The sequence below is a fragment of the Spermophilus citellus genome, assembly GCF_964194105.1.
Source record: "Spermophilus citellus genome assembly, contig: SCAFFOLD_122, whole genome shotgun sequence".
In the NCBI taxonomy this organism is placed as follows: domain Eukaryota; kingdom Metazoa; phylum Chordata; class Mammalia; order Rodentia; family Sciuridae; genus Spermophilus; species Spermophilus citellus.
Window position 1 is genome coordinate 764,912 of NW_027673113.1, and position 24,316 is coordinate 789,227.

Consider the following 24,316-nt stretch of genomic DNA (forward strand, 5'->3'; position numbering starts at 1 on the left):
TCAAGGAAGCAATCACTAATCTATTCCCACGGATTAAAACAAATCAGCTTGAAAATGTATTCTGGTAAGAGCAGAAATCATGGCAGAGGAACCTTTGGCAGTAGAGTCCACTTTGCCTGGAAATGTTCAGCCCTTGGTTACACTAGTCACAGGTGCTGTGCTCCCATTTTAAGGGGAGAATAGGCATTTTAAACCACAAGGTCTAACATTTAAAGAAACTAAGTATGGGGTATCCAGAGGATGTATTTTTCAGTAACACTGAGCAAGGTCTTTCTTTAGTTAGGATCTTAAATTGGCCTTGACTTAATTTTCTTTGGAATCTGCCAAACTGCATTATAAAGGACACAGCTGTTGACTGAGAAGAGCCGGCTCATAAAGAAAAGCAATTCTGATTTTCATGGGTTTTTTTTCCTGCCAGGCTCTGATCAATAGAACTGGCTTGCAGAGAGAGATTCGGCTTAGAGAGACCTCAGGCCTCAACAATGTTATGTGAAATCCTTCCCTAAGCAGCTGTCCATGGCAGCTTTCTCAAAGGTCAGTCAGGATTTAATGAACTCTTCCATTCTTCTACCAAAGACAGCAACACACAGGAGGGATTCATCTATTTCCAACTGATGAAGACATTGTACTCCGTGAGACAACGCAACAGAATTAGCTTGGCTGGGCTCCACATCCTCCCTCTAGAGACACCTGGCTTCCTGGGCAGCAGTGAAGAAAGCTCTTTCATGTGCTCCATCCCAGACTGAGCAAATTAACCCCAGGCTTTTCAGTCTCTGATGGGCTGGGGATGAAGCTCGGTGATAGAGTGCTTATTTAGCAGGTGCCAGGCCCTGGGTTCAACCCCTAAGGACTGCAACACCAAACCAAATGCCCTCCCCCAACAGTCCCTGGTGCTTTCTATGTCCCTGCTAGCCTGGAATCCTCTGCACCACTCCAACTACCTGGCTAAGACCTGGGCAGCCTTCCTTGATAACCCGGCTTAAGTATCCCCGCGAGTCCACCTGGTCTTCCATGTTGTGTGTTACCTTTGAACAGCTGCTGCACTCAATTGTCTCTAAGGCACACACTGCAGCTATTAATAAGGACAGCAGCAGCCACCACTTACTGAGTGCTTAAGAACTGGCCTCCTGTTCCAAGTACTTTACATGAGGCAAAGTTTAAATGCCCATATGACCCTAGTACCAAAAAAACTAAAAACTTAAGGGTTAGAAAATTAACTTTCCCAAGGTCATACTGAGCAGGATGTGGAAGCTCAATTAGAATCCAGGTCTGATTCTATATGATCCGCCTCCTGTCTCTGAGGGCTGGGCTCATCTTAACATCTCTGTGTGCAGTGCTAGGCTGAGCATTTAGATAGCGTCCCCTGATGGGGCTTAAAGTTTAGCACATGAAAACCAGGTAGAGGGAACAGGGAGGAGGGTTGTATTGTAATTTGTCTATGAAATGCTGATTAGGGAATTATAGCCTATGGAAGTATAATATCTCAAAAAACCTTCACTGTATATGAATACCTCATGTAATGATTTAGATAGAGCATGTCACATATGACTAAATTAGCAAGGAATTTAATGCCAAGAAAGAATTATACATAAACACAGATAACCATAGATAATATTCTATATACATCTGAACTTCATAGACTTCTAATGATTAGTCATGAATAGAAAGATGAGGCCATCTTTTACATTACATACCTTCTGGGATACACTGTCCAAGAACAAATTTATACCCTTTGCAGCACTTTTTCCTAAGAGACAAACAAACAAAAAGGCATTTTAATTATGATGACTACGACATTAAAAATAAAATTGTTTTTGGTTATTGTTTTTGAGTGAAAGAACTTATGCCCAGGAAAAACTAAGCAATAAAGTAGAGATGGGATACTTTTAAGTCATTTAAAATTAAATAGAAAAATATTGCACAACAGGACCACAGGATCTGACACAAAACACATGAAATCAACCCTCTGAATGCTATGAAGTAATGACCTGAGATGTCAAGGTACTTACACTATAAAAAGAACGATGACAACTTGAGCTGCCACCTATCACGAGCTAGAGATTTCACTTTTAATCTAACCAAGTAAATTGCACAATAAAGGAAAAATATCCTCTCCAAGAACAAGATCACAAAGATGCAGGGTCTCTACAACATGTGCAATGTGTGACCTTCTCAAAAGGGAAAACTATCAGTGAGTCAAACTCCCAGAAAACCCACCATATTGGAATGATCAGATATTAAACTAGCTATTAAACTAATTAACTATGTTCAGTGACATAAATAAAAATATAATGAATTTAAAAAGCAGGAAATCTCAGAAGAGAAACTATTAAAAGAATATGGAATTCCTGGAACTGTAAAATGTATCTGAAATTTTTTTGGAAAAATCTGATAAGGTTGAAGAATGGAGACATGATCCAGGAAAGAACTAGTAATTTTGGAAGCAAATTGATGGAAATGATCCAATATCAAGCAAAAAAAAAAATAGATATATTTTATAAATGGAGACTCAGGGTCATGTGGGGCCAGTATCGGAGGTCTAACATAACCATAACCAATATTGTTTGGAATTCCAAAAGGAGAGCAGTGAATGGAGTGGAACAAAGTGCTTTAAAAAAAAAACCTGAAAAATTCCCAAATTTTGTCTGAGACAAATTTGCAAATTAAAGTTTAGCAGATACTCAATAGGTTAAACACATTCTCATACACACTCACACACACAAAATCCCCAAGGACATCATAGTCATACTGCTCAAAACAAAACTTTGAAGATGGGAGAATTATGTATCATATTCAGAGAAAGTATAATTTTTATGACAATGAGCTTCTCATTAAAAAAAGAAAGTATTGGTAGCCAGAAGAAAGTGGTATGGCATTTAAGTGCTGAAAAGACAAACCTGTCTTTATATCTAGTGAAAATATCCTTTAAGAATGAAGATGAACTAGACATTTCAGATAAAAGGAAACTAAGAATTCATTACCAGATCTGCAAGACAAGGAATGCTAAGGAAAGTTCTTCAGGCCGAACAAATTATCCTTGAGGGATATGAGCTACAGGAAGGACTGCAGAGCATCACGAGTGGTAGATATCTGGATATATGTAGAAGATTATTTTTGCCCTTAATTTTTATGAAGTATTATAATATCTTGTAAACTTTATAATGTAGATGCAATAAAAATCATAACTAGGGGGAAACAGACCTATATGGTTACAAGTTTCTACATTTTACCTGAAAAACATCAACATTTCCACTGGAACTGGAGCAAATGTCCCTATGCGTCTCCATGGCTCCTGCTACTTTCCCTTCCCGTCTCTCCCAGATGGAGTCCATGTGAACTTTCTTTCACCACTTCCAACATCACACAGAGGCAGAGTTACCATATTCAAGTCATCTTCAAAACTCAAGAATACACTTCAAGTTACCTTGAATTGACATAATAGCTAAATTAAAAAAAAACTGCTACTTTGTAATAGAAGTCAGATGCAAGGTTACTGCTATAGCAATGTCAGTCTCACTTTTGTCTGGACACACTGTCTAGGTGGAAAAGAAGCTCAGTTAAATATAGTCTAGCAGCTGGGTGTGCAGTTGGCATGCAGTATATAGACCACTGAAATGAATATACTACATATATGGTATAGTGGAGAAAGATGCACAAACAACTGATCTGGGAAATTAGGTATGTCTGCAGATATACTGAAGCCAGTTCTCACCTTCAACAAATGGTCAGAATGCTCAACCAGGTTACATTAGGACTTCTATTTAAGAATTTTTAATACACCTATTTTTAATCAATTTTTTTTTACTTTTGCAAATTTGCATAATTATTGGTCAAATCAATTTGTATCAACTGGTGACTTACCATTCATAGGAGAAACTTAATCTTACTATACAAAATTAAATCCATGATTTATAAATCTTAAGAAAAATGAAATTTACAAGCATTATATTTTCCAGGAGAATTTTGCAGTCCAATTGGGCACAGCTACACCACTCCATTCCCCTCTGCAGCATTTCCCACATGCAGCCCAGCTGTGGGAGAGATCTTACTTCAAAAGCAGAGAAGAGTTTTCAAAAGGAAAACAGTGGCATTTGGGATGCTCTCAAAACATGGTTGAGTGAAACAGTTAAGGTTCTCCTTCCCCCACCCATACATTTTCCTGCCTATACTCATCTTCCAGTATAGATTTATCTGAATCTTTCTTCAGCATATGTACCCATCTAACTTACTGATATTAATGACATGTGGCAAGGTCCAGAATTTAGGCATAATTTCCTAACATCTCCAACTAAAATATAATCTTACATGCCCAAGGGGGTTGTAAATGATGCTGATGATTTGCAACAGACGTGGAGAATCTACCTTTACAATTTGTGGGACTCAAACTCAGCCTAGTTTTCCATGGTTTTTAAGAAAGCTAGCAACCAAAAATTGCTAAATTTTTAATGAATGCTCTATAAAGCCAGTTATTACCTACTATATTACTTGGGGCTGTCCTGCAGAAAGCTCCAAGAGGAAGAGCAACACACTAGATGGTCAGAAACTCAAGTGATCCATGAAAAATTCAGGCACGAAACACATGTGTTTTTGATTCTCAAATCCCACGCCAAATTTAAGCATGTGGTTGTATTTGCCCATTTCTATTTAAAAGCTGCAGCTAAGGTACAGTGTCAGATGTTTAAAGGCATTTTAAAGTTTATAACAACTGGATACGACCCTTACACTCTCCACATCCCAACATTGAACTTGTGCACTGTGACTCTTGAGCATTTTGAGGACTTGAAATTGCCCACACAGTGGTACCAGAAGCAACCTGCCATTTGCTTCTTGTGAAATTAAACGACAGTGATATGATCTGACATGCTTCTAAAAGGCTACAGATCTGTCCGAAAATGGAACTTTCTGGATGGGCAGGTATCATTTACCTGCCTGGCTAAGAATGAACTTCCCCTTCGGATTTTCTCTTAATTGCACACTGACCCAGCTCTCTGCTCAAGAGAGGAGCAAGATTCCAGTTCAAGCTCCTGCCTTCCTCAGAGTTCCTGGGAACGCAGTATTCTGCATGTTAAACATCCAATCACAAATCGCCATTTAAATAAATAATGAAATACAAGAAAGTCTAAAAAATAAACACTGGCTGCATGTTATACCATTTCAAGGATGACTTACAACATTATTTATGTATAACAAAGTTGAGACGGCCAAAAGGAAATCTTGTCATGCAAGCCAGGGCACTTGTTAGATCTCAGTACAAACACTGCTGTGCAATTTTTATCTTCAAGGAAAACAAACGAAGATGAGGAACACTTATGAGGACTCTGGGAGGCAGTGGTTCTTAACATGCATCACGTGTTGGGGCTGGCTTTTCCAAATGCAAATGTTTCTCTCATTTCTTGGCAAGGGAGGCTGCGATTAGATGGCTGTTACATAGAAAGGATGACTCTGGTAATTAAGAAGGCCTGGGGAGGCTTCCCTTGGGTGCCCCTGAGAACTGTCAGGAGTTTAAAAAAAAGAAGGGGGGTGGGGGCAGCCAGAAATACAGCCCATCCGCAAGGTGTGATAGTGAGCTTTGGGAGGGGAAAAACTAAACTTGAAAAATAAAGATAACAGCATCATACTGGATCACTGGAGTCTAGAGAAGATTTTTTTTAAATCTTCTACAGAATTAGAGGACTAGCAGAGACCAAAAGCCAAGTGAGTCAGTAGATAAACTCCTGCCACAACAGAAATTTTCCTAAGCTCTCCTTGGATTCCATTACATAACTGCCTACTTACGCACCTAGGTATCAGATTGTTTTAAAAAATGAGAACTGTATTTTTGAGAGAATTTTATAGCTCTTGGTGCCAAGCCATTTGTTGGTTTTGGGGCCCAGCAAATCTGGTTTTACAATTCTGTCTCTAACATTTAACAAGCTGGGGATATGACCTTAGGCTTGCATGACCTTAGGCTTGCTTCTTAAATTTGCCGACATGTGGATAAAACATGGATGAATAATATTTGTCTTATAGGAACGCTGCAGGGATGAGAAAGAATATGATGAAGGAGCCTAGCGTGGGCCTGGCTTGGGTAAGAATCGTGTTCTAGCTGCAGCTTTTTGCAGACAGCAAAAGCAACTCTTCTGCCTGCTCTCACCTCACAACCAATCTTTCTTCCACTTCTTACTCAATAGCAGTCATTTCTCTTCTTCCAAAACCAAGATGGGGCCATGGAAGAGGAAGGAGATAAACTTTTGATTTCAAGATGGCAGAAAAGCAATTTTTTTAAAGCCACCTGCTCTTTTGTTAACTTCAAATAATAATAAACTCACAAACAGCATGCTCCACAGATTTAGTTAATTAACCCTGAAACACAATATATGAATGTGGCAAATGGATGAAAAGTTGGGAGTGGTTTTGCAGAGAGGAGTAACTTTAAACCTAGGTGCCTCCATAGATGGTTACCATGGAGAAAGAAGCTAAGCCAGCTAGCAAAGAAAGTGAAGGCCAGAAGACAGTGAGGTGACCTGAAAATCTGATGAAAAGCTAGACTTCAGTTCCCTCTCCAGTTCCAAGCAATTGGCCAAACATTCTTTGCCTACTAATGCAATCAAATTGTTTTGGAAAATTTTACCCCGTTCCAGGCTATGGGACACCAAGCCAGAGCATAGACACACAGAATTTCCAGATATTGTTAAAGAAATCCTTCAATTTAGTATTTCATTCCAACAACAGGCTCTCCTGAATAGCTTTTAAAAAAGCAAGAGATTAGAACTGAATAACCAAGAAAGCCCTTAACGAGCATGAGACTTAAAAGTGAGAAAACCCCATTTGCCTGATTTATTTTATCATTCCTACCATCCTGAAGTGTGCCCGAGAACAGTCCATAGGAAACTTCGGTCAGGAAGCACACAGAATATGATCCCTTAGGGATTATTTTAAAGAGCTGAAGATTTAAAAGTGAGTTCTGAATTTCTTTGTGAAATTCCTTGCAGTGAGCAATCTTTCCTCTCTTCCTTTTACCTTCTCCCTTTCCTGCAACCTTCACTGAACCTCGCTCAACTTTGTGGGAGCTACCACAATTCCTTTTACATCATTCGAGTCCTGAGAACAGAAGTGAGTAAAACAACTCACTCTGATTTGGGTGTGCTTGGTCCACTCTTTTAATCAGAAAGAGGATTCTTCCTAGGCAAATGTAATAGTCATTCCATATCAAAATCACCAAGGTAAACTCAAAGCCAAACCAACCCCCCAAACTCATCAATTCATCCCCCTGTGCACTTGTTATTACAAGTCCTGGGGTCAATGTTGAAAGACTCTTAATGGGCATTTTAGGCCTAATCTGCTTGCATACACAATTACTGATGGTTAAGGTCAATTGAGGAAAACAGTATGGCGGTTCCTAAAGACTGAAATGGTCACCCTATGATCCAGTCATTCCATTTCAACTTTCTCCAAAGAACTGAAAGCAGGGGCTCAGATATTCACAATAGCCAAAAGATGAAGCAACCCAAGTGTCCATTGACAGGGGAACAGATAAAATGTGGGAAGGAAGTCTTGCCGCAGGCTGCACCCCAGGGAGACCTTGAAGGCACTGTGCTCATTCAAATAGGCCAGGCGCAAAAGGGCAGCGTGTGAATCTGCTTATGAGATACTTACAATAGTCACATTCAGAGACAAGGTGGGACAGCTGCTGCAGGGACGGTGGGTCAGGGAACAAGGACTTTCTGTTCAATGAGGTTACAGTTTCAGTGTGGGCAAGTGAAAAAGTTCTAGAAATGGATGGTGGTAATGGTTGCAGAACAATGTTAAGGTACTTAGTGCTACAGAATTATATATTTAAAATGATTAGAATGGTAATTTTTTTGTCTATGTTGCTACACATACACATGATTAAATGAAGAGGCAACACAGTTGAAATCATTCTTCTAAACTTTAAAAACCTTAGTCACGGTGTCAGCTGAACCATAGCCATTTGAATTATGAGGGAAAAATTTAAGTATTTGTGGGAGAATTACTCTTTGATGGGGGCAGGAAAATAACCAGAAGATATGAATTCCAACAAGACTGAAAGCCATGTTTTCAGCCAACAGATATTCATCATATACTTAGAAGAGCTGAGGGTTAGAGATCTGGGCCTTGGACATGAACTTCCAGGTTTTTAATCCAGGTTCTCTACCTTCCCATGGGCTCTACCTCAATTTCCTCATCAGTAGAATGGGATAGCAATAGTACCCAACATACAGGTGAGGGTTAACAGGCTCAACCCACCAAGACCTAAGTAAGGACTGGCACACATCAAGCCCAACAGAAAAGCTACCTGCTGTGTCCCCACCCCAGCCCACATCAAGGACACCATGATGCAGCAGAGCGGGCAGACCAAGAAGTATGCCTGCCAGGGTGACGCCTGTCATACATGGCTTTAACTGAGCGGCAGTCAGGCCTCCCTGACAGCAACACAGGACCAGCATCTCAGTGAGGTGTGTCATGCCTCCCCGTCACTACTGCACAGAGATTGTTCTCAGCCTAAAGAAAAGCCCTCTCAATCTAGTAGACTCCCCTCCCTGTGATCACCCCTCTCAGAGGTGAAGGTGTCTGATAGGAGCTGTTTATGGAAAGCTGGCATGGGAACTCGCAGGAAATGCAATGGCCGCCTACCCTGCCAGGCTAACACACCTGGTCACCCCTCATACCAGTGTGCTCCACAGGCAGAGTCATGGTCCTCAGCAGATGGGTGGTCAGAGTCCAGGGATGAGAGACTTGGATTCACTTCCTCTTTGCAACTAACCTCAACGCTACACACTCCAGCTGTCTCCTAGCCCCTTTCCCCTCTCATCACTCCCCCAAGTGAGTGTCCACCTCAGCAACCATCATCATCCTGATTGCCTTTCCCCTTTCACCACCATTCAGATATGGTGATTATTTTTTAAATGTTAATACAACATTCTTTTAAATATAAGAAATTGAGAAGTGGGAGTGGGTTGAAGCTATCTTTGCAAAAAATGTTATCTACATGTATGCTTACATATGAAGAATGAGATTCATTTTTACATTAAGTGTACGAAAATAAGATTAGGTATTCTCCACAATATGGTCAAGTGGTGCTCCTTATGTGGGCAATATAAAAGATGTTCTTGTGTTTTCTTAATTTTCTGTAATGAGCATTAATTGGGTTCATAATAAAAGGAACTAAAGGAAATAACTCAAGGATCATTTTCCCAAGTCTTCTGGTACCTCTCTCAGGCCACACTTAGCAGTGGCTTCAGAAACTTCTGGTGTTGGAAACTGGTTTAGCATAATGTAACATTCAGGAGCACGGGTCTGAGCAGGACTGCACTGACCAGGATCCACTAAACCAACTCAAGAGTGGGAGGCGACTCCTTCACGAAGTCACCATGACCAAGGTGGTCTCCGCTAAGTTGCTTTCGGCCTAGTCACTGAGAACCAGTATGTGGCAATCATTAAATTGCTTTAGGAAATTAGAGCATAATTCAGTAGTCTGTTCATTAACTTTTCCACCTCATTTAACTGGTTTAACAGAGGTTCACTGTGAAGGAAAATTTTCATTGACCAGTTTTCCCATTTGAGAGGCACATATAAACCAACCACCCTCTGCTCTCACCAGTTCCCACAGTTGCTTACTTCTGGAAGCTCTGCTTAGGAACCTTACTCTGTGGTCATTCTCTGAAGGCAAGGCACGGAACAGCACAGACCGCTCCCTGGCAGCAATTTGGTTCGCTGCATGCAGTAACTTTGTGGGACTAATGTCAAAGTCCTAGACATTTCTTTATTTTGAGGCTCTCCTTTAAGTGTTATAGTAATGCCCAAATGCTTAATAATGCTACAATAGGGGCTGGGGTTGTAGCTCAGTGGAAAAGTGCTTGCCTAGCATGTGTGAAGCACTGGGTTCGATTCTCAGCACATACAAATAAAGGTCCATCAACTAAAAGCTATTTTTTTAAAAACACTGCTACGATAGCTTTATCAAGCTGACTGTATCTTCAGTAATAGCATGCGTGATAATCAGTACAGCATCTCAATCAGGCAGGCTGGTTTACTGCCCAATCCCCAAAGTTTCTGCATTTCCCAAAAGTTTCTGCTTTCTTTCCTGCCATATCCTCCCACTGTGTGGATTCTACCTGAAGCTCAGTCATTGCCTTCTTACTCCTTTTCCTCAAAGGGTAGGTCCTTTCTTAGGATTTCAACTCTGACCTTCTGCTCAAGACTCCTAAATGGCAAACCCTAGACACCTTGAGCACCTTCATCTTGCTTAACTATATTTACGTTTCCTTGAGTTACAAGCTCTTTCATTTGTAATGAGAAAATAGAAAAAAGCTAACCGAAAAAATAAAGTTTTTTTGACTGCCAAGGTGGGAAAGAATTCTAATGGAGTCAGAGCTCTAAGGCAAACTACCCACAGGCCTGCTTTTAAATATGGCCTTTTCTCTTCCTTCTACAAGACCCAAACCATCCACAGCCTTTTCGAGTCACTACTATGGCACAGACAGCCGTTTTCCTGTACTTTTCCCTTGTTTTCCTACAAAAATGGAAACCGGGATACAGCTGGGTATTTTAAGAACCCAGAATAGCAGAATTTCCCAGCCTCTCATCCCACCACCTCCAGCTTGACAACTGGCCTGGCCAGCAAGATGCAAGTGACCATGAGGTCTGCAACTTTCAGATGGTGCCTTAAATGGAAGGGAACATGGCCTCTCCCTTCTTTTTCAACTTCCCACGAAGGGGAATGTAACTGTGGTGGTGGTACACCACCCAGGCAATGTGAGGAAATACCTGGGTGATGGGTATATCTTACACAAAGAACCCAATCCAATGAATTGTGCCATCACCATGAGCACCCAGGGGAAAAACTGTCTTGATTAAGCTATTTTTGGTTTAGTTATTGGAGCCTAAAACACAAAGCCAACATGATGGCAAGAATTGGTTCCTAAAGAGAAAAGCTACTGAAATAGAAGGTTAAGAAGCCAAAGGTGGGCAGAGGAGACATGGCCTTTGTTTTGCTCCAGTAACAACTGTGCATGGAGCCCTTGAACCTGATGAAATGTTAATCTTTGGAATGTAAATACCTGGAAATTTCCTTGTAAATGATTCAAGGCTGAATGCTGCTCTGTCTTAACAGGGCAAGGATCTTTCATCCCACAGTGGGCAGAGTTTCACTGGCACTCAGTCCCATTTTTCATGCATTTCATCAGGTAAATGAAGCATTTTCAGAGAGATCTCAGTATAAGGAGATGCAATAGATATGCTGATTCAAATTGTTACCCCCCCCCCTTTTTTTTGGCCAGTCACTTGAGAATTAAGTGAGAAAAAATGGAAGTTTCACTGGTGATGAATTTGAAAAGACCGGGGACCTATCAGAAGTCTTCCTTTATAGGTTGATTATAATGAGACACATCCTATCCCCCATGCATAATGACACATCCTATCCCACATGCATAAAACCCTTAGGGGATGAAATGAAATACACATGACATCAGTTCATGTCTAAGTCACTGGAGAAACTCATACAACACCCAATGTACGACCTATTTCCAAATCATTTGCAGATAATAAGAATATTCTATTTATAAAGGTCAGAATTTAAAATAATGAGCCAATAATGCAATAAAAATTTTAATTCAGGTTAAAAACTGGAAGCATTGACTTAATTAAACCGATACTAATTGAGCACTTGCTATGCGTTTTCCATGGCTTAATTCTCACAAACAACTTGTTTTCCAAAGGAGTTGAAGTGAAACATGAGCCCAGATGGCTGGGCTCCAGAGGTCACCTCTGCCCTGAGCTGGGTGGTATAGGAGACAGATGAGTAAGATTAGCAACTCATCCTCAGTGACAATGTGGGAGAAATGCATATGCACAGCTAGGGATAACACAAAAGAGCATTAAGAGCAACCCAGCAGACCTATATGAGATCTCTCAGTGCAACTGAGTTAATACTCAGGGGCAGAGAAGTATGTAGTGTGTTGGAGGTACCCCTGACCGGCAGACACCAGGCTCCAGTGAGGTGTTACCTTTCTTGGAGATATAAAAGATAGGCTAACTCGTGAGCCCTTGAACCAGCCCCAATACAGTGATGTCTATGCTGGGTGATCTCAGCTTCCCCTGAGCAATAGCTTCCTTCATGCTCGCTCAGGATATCCTTCAACAGTTTATAGGGTGCATTTCCCAGACCTGAATTTATTTCTTACGAGGATACAGAGAACCATAGAACATGGTTAGAGGAGAGGCTGGAAAAAAAAAAAAAAAGACTGCAGACAGGTCAGTTAAAAAGGCTGCTGAAATGTTTCATCTAAGAGATGTGAGTGTGTCCATCAGGGTAGTGAGACTTGAAAAATGGGCTTTAAAAATATTTGAGGGAGACTCTATAGGACTTCCTAACTGCTGGGTGTGGAAAAAAAAACAATGAAAAGTCAGTCGAGACAGTTATTTTAACATTGCTGCCTGAAGAATGATACTGCCATTTTCTAATACAGGTTAAGTCTGCAGAGTGTGAAATTTGGATTTTTGGAGCAGAGATTTTGGGATGACTAGAAGGCCTCACATCAGTTGGAACATCTGCCTGATGTATTCAGGGCTTTAGGCAGCTCAAGGGCGAGCAGCAGGTGGAGGTGGGAAGGGACGGATTCCAGAGCAGCAGATGCAGTTGAACAGTTGACACTCTCACCCAAGGAGGTCAGGGGCCCAGAAGGAGACTTGGGAACATGTCCTCCTGTAGAACTGAACACATTCAGGAAGCCAGAGAGAAAAGGAACTAGTCAGAAGTGACATCAAGAAGCTAACAAACTTATGACATTAGGCAAATCATCCCTGTGTTAAGTCTGTTTCCTCTACCTGGAGGAGGGGAAAAGCGGGGCAGACCTTGGACATGGGAAATCACTAAGGTCTCCTCCACCTTAAAAAGAAATTCTGGCTGAAAGTAGTACATTTTATATAAAACAGTTATAGTATGAAATGTCCCATTAATAGGTACCTTTTTCAGGGTGGTCCTCAGGGGGAAAAAAAGCATTAGAAAGGATTGTTTAAAACAGATAGTCTTTGATCACTCCAGAGGTTGGTGTGATATGTTACTTGAAAGTGTTTTATAAACACATAAGAGCCACCTCTGGTGTACCTTTAGCTGCGACACGTACAGGTTTTTTGTAATAGTCTAAGGTGCACAGGGGAGCACACAGCAGCCCTGATCCCTGGCCACCCCACTCTCACCTGGTAATGACTTCTAGATGCATCTACTCCAGTGGTGGTTCTGAAGCAGAATCACCCATTGGTCAATACATGGCTAAATTTGACAAGGTCTTCCAAGGCCAGGACTAGACAGATGTTCTCGGCGCAAGGCAGACCCACTTTCAATACAACTTAAGCTCCTTGACAGCTGAACAATTTAATTAAAGGGAAGGCTGCCCCATCTCTATATTCAATGTGTTATAGACTCGTCATTTACCATTTCTTTTTTGCAATTTTAACATAGTGTCTCAGAATAAGTAAGTCTGAACAACAAGTACTATGGTTTTGGGCTTTGTGATAAAAGGTAACTTTCCACAGAGTATCTCACAGGTTACGGGAGGACACACTGCTAGTATCAGATAACCCTGTCTGTTGACCATGAGCTGCTATAGAGCAGGGGTTGAGCCTTAGTTGTCTTGAGCATTTAGCCTGCGTATGAACGATCACAGATGCTCAGCCTGTTTTTCCTGAATTGAAGTTGGCAAGAATTCTTTCCTTGCGAAGAACCTATCCAAGATGCTATTTATAAAAATAAGGTTTATGGCTTTCTCTCTTCATTCTCTCTCTCCTGGTCTCTTGTGGGCTCTCATTCATTCATTCTTTCCTCCTTTCTGTATCATGGGTATAAAAGGAATTAGGGATTGCCAGAAGCCAGATACCGACTCAAAATAGTACCTGGCACATGGTATACACTCATGTTTTTTTGTAGGAAACAATGACAAATGGATCATTTTTACCATCTTCAGCCTCCTGGGTCTGAAAACTTTCCACTTGATCTGTTTAGACACCATCTACTCTGCTGTTTTTAGTGAAGAACTGGGAGTCTCAGGCAGTCCAGGCAAGCTATTACTGGTGAAGCTCCACCCAGGGGTTGACTGGTAACTTCTTAGCTGGACAGGGCAGCCAAGGACATTCATTTTGTACTCCTGCTGTGCATCATATAGGCCTGTATGTTTAGGGGTCCTGACTAATCAAAACCATAAACAAGTACAAGAATGGGGAGGTGACACACGGCACCATGGCCACAGGCCAATGTTTTAAAGACAGGCAGATATTAAGACTAGGATCTGACTTTGCCACTCTCTTCATTAATTGATAGAAGAAATGGATACTTCTTACATGTAACTTATAAGTAGAATACCAACATCTACTTTATTACTATAAATATTAAGTGAGATGTATGAACTATCCAGTTGAATACCTGCTGTATAGGGTATGTCCCATGAAGGAAAGTAGTAGTTACAGAGTAATAGTGATTGTTACTGTCCCTCAACATAGGGTTGAGGTATATATTAAGTGAAAGTTTATCATAGTTATGATGAAGTACAGGAATGAAGGATCACAGCACAGTAATCTAGATGCATCAACAACAACTAAAGGCTGCCCTTGGGCATGTCACTGACATATGCCTTGGGGAAATGCAAAGAATTATGTGAAAAGAGCCTGAACCATCATTGAGGACACAGGATATTAGTAATGTTTATCAACATGAGCTTTAAAAATAAAATACCCAGGACACCAAACAGCACCCAGTTCATTAACAATCTCCAAAGGATGGAGTGGGCCCATTTGGGCACAGCCTTGAGAGTTCTTCTGAGATGGGGTCTGGATCTCAGGTTGGATGATCCTACTGGGGCACGATGAGGACACGCAGAGAACAATGAGGTGCTCCTCACTTTGGCCAAGAGACATAACACTGCTTTACTCGCTTGTTATACGGTGATGGTCGTTGGTGTCTTGTTATCTAGAACATAATGTGGCTCAGTATCCTTGGACCAGAGGTATCAGCCACTGTGCTTATGGTCCACAGGTCTTCCTAAATAAAACTGTCCCCATGGTCTTATGATCACTCAGTATGGATATTCTGGCTTGGTACCATGAGGCATGGCACCACCCCTCCAGGCTGAAAGGACTGGGAGAGGGATCTCCCAGCTAATTCAGCCTCCTCTCCCAATCCACATCAAGGTGTTGGACCAATCACACACTGCTGCATGGCCCTCACCCACAAATGCCCAGTGGTCAGGCTCAGCAGCCTTGGTATGTAGCCGAGGCTTTGACAGTGGGAAGGGGTCTGGAGAGAACAGAGCCAGCCGACACCCTGAATGAGAATTAGGAAACTGGGCATCGATAGCAGAGACTCTGGGGGAGACAGAGGGAGGAGCCATTCCTGGGAGAGCCTCACTTTCTGACAGCGCCCCTGTTCTAAGCCCAAGTATCCCAACCACAACTCTCTGGATCCTCGAGATTCACCTGGTATTTCTATTCTTTACAACCAAGAAATTATTATTCTTCAGCTATTCTGGTAACACAGAAAAGACTCAATTTTTGGAAGTAATAGTGTACAAAGTTTTTGAGTGTCAAGCACAGGTAGGTTTCTAAATGAGCTTAGTTTCATCCAAAACTAATTCCTGTTTTGCAGACAGAAGTCATTCAAGTGGCTCAAATGTCAACATTTTTAATCGTACTGAGACTCGGATTCTATCAACATTTGGATGTCCACGTGTTTTACAACACTCATTTGAATTATTTACAGATAACCTTGACAAAGAATCGGTGTGCAAGTTTAAAACAAGAAACCATTTGTACCAGGCACAACCAAGCAAGCAGAAGAGCCAGAAAATGAATTCTGTAAATGCAAGCTTGCTTTAAACATGGAAGTCCTAGTGTCTTTGCCAAGTTTAGTGCACAATCCATTGGCACTGCCTTGTTGCTGTTGGTCTTCTGTTTTGCTTTCCCCAGGGTCCACTTCCAGCCCTCCTCTCCCCTCAAAATTCCTCCTGGGGGCTCCATTAGAATAAGTGATAAGGCTGATGGATGCATTTGTCTCCTGTGGTAACCACTCCTGTTACATTATAAATCGACTTACCTCCCCCAGATCTTCAAAATGCTTTCTCCTGTGGTCCCCGGCTGTACTCCAAGGCCAAGTGGCTCTTGGAATTTGTAGAGAGTGAATTTTCTTCCCCATCCCAAGTACAGGCATTTAAGATAAAGAGCAAACAGATCCACGTGATTAAATGATATATGTGACCTTGAACACTTGGCATAGATTTGGCACCATTCATCATCCTAAGCATTGCTGGAAAAAATCGAGTGACTAGAGTATTCCATCACTAAATTCTAGAACACTGTCAAGCCAGAATCTACAAGGAGAAATTGGTACTTAAGATACCAATTTTAGGGCATCCACTTTAAGATAATGGCTTCCAACTAAGAGAAATAACTGACATGGAATGTCAGGCACTGTAATAATCTTGAATGCTGTGGGAGTGACAGCTATATGGGGAAGGGAAGAGGGGGCACTTTCTGGTGTCTAGGTAGGTGCTGTCTTCTCTAGACAGAGCAGTGGTTCTCTGGTTCTAAGGTACCACTTCCTCACTAGGGAGATTCTGAGGTCTCCCCAGGTCTGAAGTGTGTGTATACACAGTGGTGGGAGTTCAGGTGTGGACCAGCAGAGCCTCGGATGGAAATCACAATTGCCCTAAGGACTTCCCATATTGGGGCTAGGCCCTTCCCAGGGATTAGAACCTAGGTGGGCTCTGGGCAAGCATGGAGCAGGGGGTATACATCGAGTCATAGTCCACTCTTTCTAAATGGCAGTTTTATACAGGACATTAGCACCTAGTCCTACTGCATAATTGTGCCAGTGACCGTTATGCTAACAAGCTGGACCCAAAGCAGAATGTCTTCTACAGATCCTAGCAGACCCCCTGAAGTGGCCATTTCCCACCTTGTGCCTCAGGACCGGGAAGCCTCTATTGGCAAGACCACACCACCCTGTCTGTATTCCCCTGTAGGAGAAGCCCTCACAGCAGTGGGAACAAGGTTTTTAGATCAAAGGCCAGCACTTCCCTTTAACTCATTGATCTCCTCCTGCTGAAGGGTGTGCGGACTCCAGTCAGTCTCGGTCCCCTGGGCATCTGGAAACCTTCAGCAGGTAGAGGCCCAGAAATGACAGCCTCTTTCTAACAGACTGTCAGTGATATTCTGTTAAGTCCCCACCCCACCTTCCTAATGAGCATGCTCTGCCCGTGGAAACAGCCCAAGGGCACCTGCAGCGGCACATTTGTTGCTCTCTCCCTGTGCACTTGGCCTTGTGCCATTGTGCCCTTCCACAGAAAGCAGCCAAGGAAGGGCCTACCCTTGTTGCAAAGGACCATGCCTCTGCTACTGTCAGATCTCTCTTCCTTGTGACAGGGGAAATACAGAAAGGGTAGAGGGCTTTGCTAACAGCAGCCTCAGAGCCGAGTAACCCGAGTAACATGGCAGACAGCTGCCCTTTGCACGAGCTCCATGGAACCCTCAGAACCATGGACAAGGTGGACTCTGTGACGATCGACACTTTATAGGCCAAGAAATGGTTCTTCAGTGTCAGATGGTAAGTGAAGACGGGTTAGATCCAGGATTTCCATGCCCAGAGTCTAAAGCAAGGCGTCTGGCTCAGAAAAGTTGCTCATTGACAAGATCTGAATGAGAAGACTGAATGTGACACCCTGGGCCTTTGTTAGCAAAGCTTCCTTTAAGCCAGAAGCACCAAGAATGCTCAGCTGAAGCAGCCAGATGAGGGGGCTTCTTGGGAACCTGTGCTGGGTCCTCTTCTTCCTGGGGACAGCACCTCTCCTTCCATCCCCACGCTCTAGTGGGGAACACAAGGACAGAACAGTTCACACTCCGAGATGGAGTTCAGGACGGTGGGCAGTTGGTCTGAGCGACTGGCCAGATTTGAGGGGAGAGATGAACTACTCTAAGAAGCCGATGAGCTAGGCAGGGATGGGATGCTCCAGTCCTCTGCTGCTGAGCTGCAGTGTGGCTCATCCTCTTACTTGACCCTCTTTCTCTTTGAGGTTCTGCTCCATTCCTCCTCTCCCTGGAAGCCTTCCCCGAATTCTCATCTACTGGGGAGGGATTTCCACTGCACTAAACACCCACATTCTTACCACTGGTGGCAACCTCAGGATGTTTAGGGGAAAAAAGAATCGGTGGTTCTCTGTCCTGGCTGCATGCTGCAATCCACTAAAATATTTTCTTTCTGATGAAAAAGACCTATGCCCAGGTCCAAGGAAGGGAACAATCAAGCCCATCTCTGGGCTGGATCCCAGAGTCAGCACAAAACAGCAGCCAAGATTGAGGACACCATCTGTAACGTTCTGGAATTTTAGAGTGCTTTGTTCTTCCACCTGGATGGTGCTCCAGGGCAAGGCCCCAGCCTCCCGTAGTGCCACCCTTCAGCACCCAGCCCAGGCCTCCCAGTCATGGCTCTCCAAGTGTGAGCAGAGGGAAGCATCGTCACCTCGTGATCTAAACCATCCCCCAGTGGGATAGGGGAGCACATTTGCTTTTCATGTCAGGTAAGGGTCATATGCATGCCATCCTCTAAATTGGGCAACCCAAGAACACAATTAAAAAAAAAATCATAATCTCCGCATCCCCAGTTAACTTCCCAAGGGAGGAACGGGCTGTGTTGCTGGTTATCTGCTGCTTCCAATTAAGGAGCCTTTAGCCAGATTCCTCTATGCGCCTCTGAGCCCCAGCCTTGTAAATGACACACTTTCAATTATTTATCTAAACAAAGGTGAGCCAGAGGGCAGCTCTAAACACTGGTCTAGCAGTGAATTTGAGCCCGACTCCCAAGCCCTTGGAATTCTCGAGCTTACATGACTTGGCTTTGTGGATCTAATTTCCAAAAGAAAAAAAAAAAAGGCACATTAGGGACAAAGCCATAAATTCCACTTCAGAAATGAAAGGCGTGCCAGAGCGGAGCTGCAAGAACCCCTGCTCCTTGGCTGAGGTGACTCGGTTGCTAGGCTGCGAAAATCAAACATCGCTCTCTCCCTGGCTGGGAGGAAGCCTGCTGAATCCCTTCCAGTTCTGCACTGTTTCCCCATCAAAGGACACCTAACTTCTGTGTCCCCGATGACAAATCCCATAGCAAAGGGACAGAGACCACTGAACCACAACCAGCAAACAGTGAGAGGAAAGGCTCTCACACAAGACAGGCTCCCAACGTCCCATCAGATTGGTGCCCTGACCCATTATTCCTCCATGGGGATGGGTTTGTGCCTGTTCCCTTCAAGGACCAGTCTGTGATGTGGACGTGACACAGCCTATAGATAGTTGGTGGTCATGAATGAGCAATGTGAACTGCCCCGGTGTCAAGTTCCCCACACTCCCCATCAAGTGTCTTTGACAGTAATGATACTTGGAATAGAATTTGGAGGCTCACCAGCTGGAAGTTGGGATACCTGGGTGTAATACCAGTGGCAGCAGCTATTATTTATTGAGCGTGTTATTACATACTCAATCATCCTGCTGAGGGCTCTCAACTGGTACCACCGACAGGCATCAATCAGGAAACTGAGGTTGGGAGAGGTTGAGCAACTTGGCCAGGTCCAGTAAGCGGCAGGGCTGGAATTTGTGCCCAGATCTGTCTGACTCCAGAGCCCAGATTCCCAGTTATGCTATTATTCTACCCCTTGAGTTCCAGCACTGCCCCCCAGACATGTTTCTAACATCCATTTCCCTTCTCCATCTCTGCTGCCAGCATCCTTTAAGGTCTGAACAGACCTTAAGATCTCTCACCCTTTTCAGAACCTCTTAATTCATTTTCCTCTCTGTCGATATTACATCAAGTGCAAATTTTTTTAAAAAATTTCTTATCACCTCATGTAATATAACCTCTCGGCTCCCACTACCTGCAGATCAAGTCCAAGTCTTTTGCCAAACACAAGTGGCCCCACTACGCTCTTGCCAGGTCTTCCCTACTGTTTCCAACTGATCAATCACACAGCAAATGTCTAAGTTTTCCAAGAAGAGCCTCAGCTCCACCTGTGGGTCCAGCCCAGAGACACCTGCCCCCTGCAGCACATTCTCCTCCTCCAACTCCTCTTTGACATGTTTGTCCTTCCATCCGCGAACTCCTACAAGGCAAGAGGTGCATCTTGCTCATCTCTAATACCCTCAGAAGGTTCAGCGCTAACCATGTTACTCAGCCAATTCACTCACTGAACAGAAAACCTCAAAAGGTGGAAAACCATCAAAGATCACTGAATTTCTGACAGCTGAATATACATGTTCTCAGTGTCAGTCTTTATAAATTCCCATACTGGAGTTTGATAGCTCTGGAATGAACCCAAAACTTTTTCAGTTTAAAAAGTTAGATGTGAGCTATGTTCATGCTCTCAGTAGGGTAGTCTAGACTTATTCCACTCAAAACTATTTTCCTCAGTAAAACTTCCCCATTATTATCAGTAGTATCTGATCCTAGAATGCACCCTTTTGTTTCCTATCCCAAGTACTATTATTTTTTAATTGAGTGTTTTGTTGATCACTACTGTCCTCTCCTGTTTAAATGAAAAGCTTATGACTTAAGTTAATAGCAAATTAAATAGCGCAGGCCTTGGGAGTGCTAAATAGACAGCTGCATTTATTTACAGGCAGTTTCGGTGGCAAGTTCTCTTAAATGACCACCAGCAGGAGTGTGGAATGTTCTCCTGCCTGACCCATGGGAACCAGAAGCTACGTAACCTCTACCCACCTTTCGGGGTTGATCCCACGTCATCATCACGATTGCATAGACATTTTTCTGGCTCTCTAAGCCAAGCAGCCAGCGACACTCTCCCCCCCTGAACTTTTACAGCACTGGCTCTTTGTGGTCACTCAGACTCTGCCACGGTCACCTAGAACAAATCACACTGCCACTGGAAGCCAAAGTGTCAACCACACCGCTGTTACATGCAGGCATCCCAGGCACTGAGGGATGGATCTGCCCCTCTGGGCCTTTATCTTCTCATTGCGAAATGACAGACTCTGGGGTTACCGTCTTCCAGCTCTAAGTTTCTACGAAAAATTGCCCAATCTTGATAATGCTTCAAAGCTCCCTCATGAGATGGAAGGAGAAGAGAAGAGGCCACATTCGAACTGTTAAGGGTTGAAACAGGATTTGTCTTTCATGTTCCTCTTCTTGCCAAGGCCCCCATGACAATATCCTCAAACTAAACACAAGACCAAGCACCAGCCCAGCGGGATGTAAGCCCATCACCGGGCCTGATACTAGAGCTGTATTAATTGTGCTGTGAAACCCTTACCATGAAGTTGGGTTATCATGATTGCATAGAATCATGGAAGTACACACTCGGGAAACACTACTTACATGTTCTCTCAGTCATAATCAACCAGGGTGAACAAGAATGATGCTTTTGATTAGCCACTGTTCATCCCCCGTAATGTGAAAAATAGATGCTTAGATTTGATTTGGCAAGAGAAAGGGAGACTTGGAGATCAAGCATTTTTCTTACTAAGTTATCCAATTTCATCTCTTCTAAAATAACAAAAGCATGTTAAAATGAGAACAAAACAAGAGTCACTCAGAATAAAGGATAAATATAGCAGAAATTTAGGCTGGAGAGAGCATTTACACTTGAATGCTGGTTTTCCTGACTGCTGAGCCCCAAAAGGGAGATGTGAAAAATTAGTTCTAATCTAGGTTTGTACATGAGGTTAAAAAATTTTACTGACAGTATGTTAACCACTCAGAACCCCGACCCCAGATGGAGGGCACACTGAAATTAGGATGAGACAAGGAAGGTTTATTAACACAAGGACTGAAATCAAAATGGGGGTGGGGGCAGGGAAATGAGGACAGCAAGTACAGGAACTTGGGGCCAAGGGCACAGTAGAGCTGAGGGGGTTAATAGTATACCCCCCTTCTCATCTACCCAGGAACCTCAGAACATGGGTTCATGCAGATGAAAATAGGATTAAGATCAATGCTAGACTAGGGTGGGGCCTCAATCTATGACCACAAAGGACCCAGAGAAGGTGGACATGTGCAGACAGAAGCAGAGGCAGTGTAAAGCACGCACGAGGAACACCAAGGTGTGTCACAAACACCAGCAAATAGAGGCAGGGACAGTTCCTCCTTCAAGGTCTCCAAAGGAGCCAACCATAGCAACACCTGGATTTCAGACTTCTGAATTCCGGAACAGTGAAAGAAGTAATTTCTGTTGTTTTAAGACACCCCTTGTCCTTTATCATGGCAGCCCAAGGAAACTAAGATACCGTCCTACTTCCTAAAGGAACAGAGGAAGAGACAGCCACACCCAGCAGGAGAAAAGGTACCACTTTGGGAGGAGCAATGACCTTCAAAAGACATGGCCGTGGCTGGCGTTGTGGCTCAGTGGTAGAGCGCTTGCCTAGCAAGTATGAGGTGCTGGGTTTGATCTTCAGCATCATATAAAAATTATAAAGATTATGCCCATCAACAACAACAACAAAAACAAAACACACACACACACACACACACACACACACAAACAAAGGACATGGCATTGCAAGAAGGGAGCCACGGGACAAGGGAAGCCTATGTGCCTGTGTGCACAGGCCAGCCTCCTGGAATGAGGGCAGGAGTTAAGAGTGGAAGATGGACCTGGAGGTGCAGACAAAAGATCAAATTCACAACCAGAGTCTCTGGGATGACAGCTGAGGAGTATCAAGTAAACCTTGGCTTCCTATAAGGTGATTATTACTCTCCCTGAAAAACAATGTTGGGGACGTAATTGGTCTCTCTCCCCACCCTACCCTCTTCTCCAGTTGTCTTTGGTGAGGTTTACTTACCTCAAGTCTCTCTTCAGCCCACTGCTCATCTGTCCCCATGGTGGCCTTCGTTATGGCCTTTCTTGTAACTGCTCATTCCCACAACTGCATCCTCGGCCCAACCCCTCACTCCAGTCTGAGCCCCATTTTCCAATGACCCCAGGAAATAAATCTTCACCAAGGGACCTCATAAACTGTTCAAAGTCAAAACATCTCAAAAGCAACCATGTGTTTTCTTCCAAAACCAACACTTACTTCAGAATTTCTCATCCAGTTTCTCTAAACCATCTTAAGACTTAAACCCTCAAATTCATTCACTTTTTCCTGATGTCAAGACCTGTCAATTTTAATGTGATTCTTTCCACCTGTTTCTTTCCATTTCTACAACTGTCCTTGCACCTAGGCCACATCCATCTGTGACCAAATGATGGCACACACTCTACACAGGAACTCAGGCTTAGTCCTCAGCAAGTCCAACTTGGCCACGGCCAAGGCCTTCTTCATGTTCCATTTCTTCCATGATCCATCCTGCCCCACACCCTCCTTCGTAAAAGCCAGGAACCAGCCCCTGGCTTCCAAGGATCATTTCTTGACTATTCTACTTAAGACCACCTACTGAGACATAGGTTGGCCATGTCCCAGTGGGTGGTGAGGAGGACCTTGCTGAGGGCAGGCTTCTGTGCCACCCTGGTCTATGTGGGGGAAAAGGCACACACACACACACACACACACACTGCCGGTGGGACTGCAAATTGGTGCAGTCAATATGGAAAGCAGTATGGAGATTCCTTGGAAAGCTGGGAATGGAACCACCATTTGACCCAGCTATTCCTCTCCTCGATCTATACCCAAAAGACTTAAGAGCCTACTACAGGGACACAGCCACATCAATGTTTATAGCAGCACAATTCACAATGGCTAAACTGTGGAGCCAAACTAGATGCCCTTCAGTGGATGAATGGATTAAAAAATGTGGCATATATACACAATGGAATATTACTCAGCAATAGAAGAATAAAATCATGGCATTTGCAGGTAAATGGATGGCGTTAGAGAAGATAATGCTAAGTGAAATTGTCAGACTCTCTGGCCACAGGAAGAGTGGCTGTCATTATTTTCATGTTCATCAACATGGTTCACTGCCTCTTGGGCATTGCTTAATGTCAAAATCAAAAACTAATGTGCAGAGCTGGTGATATAGTTCAGGTGGTAGAGTGCTTGTCTCACATGCACAAGGCCCTGGGTTCAATCCCCAGCAGCACATTTAAAGAAAAAGTTATTGTACAAGTTATCCCTATCAGGATGCATTTAATCTTTCACTCATTTCCATCTATGCAGTACCTGTAATTGATAGCAATTGATGTGTAGATGGTTTCTAAAAATTTTGATCAAATGGATTGCTATCAACATAAACCAAACTCCTAATTGTCAGGAGTATATATATAAATATATATACATGATTTATAGGAATAATTTAATTCCATTAAATTATAAATTCCAGAAATAAAATGTT

At 43.1% G+C, this 24,316-nt stretch overlaps 1 protein-coding gene across 1 annotated transcript in view; it reads right to left on the reverse strand.

The window, feature by feature from the left end:
• The window catches only part of LOC308640094 (collagen and calcium-binding EGF domain-containing protein 1-like), a gene marked incomplete at its 5' end in the record, with an annotated part of 58,485 nt that overhangs the window by 33,489 nt on the left and 680 nt on the right, over positions 1-24,316 (reverse strand). The window contains 2 exons of the mRNA XM_081312132.1: positions 1,695-1,747; positions 19,931-20,129. Coding sequence (XP_081168258.1) covers positions 1,695-1,747; positions 19,931-20,129 — 252 coding nt within the window. The remainder of the gene's footprint in view (positions 1-1,694; positions 1,748-19,930; positions 20,130-24,316) is intronic.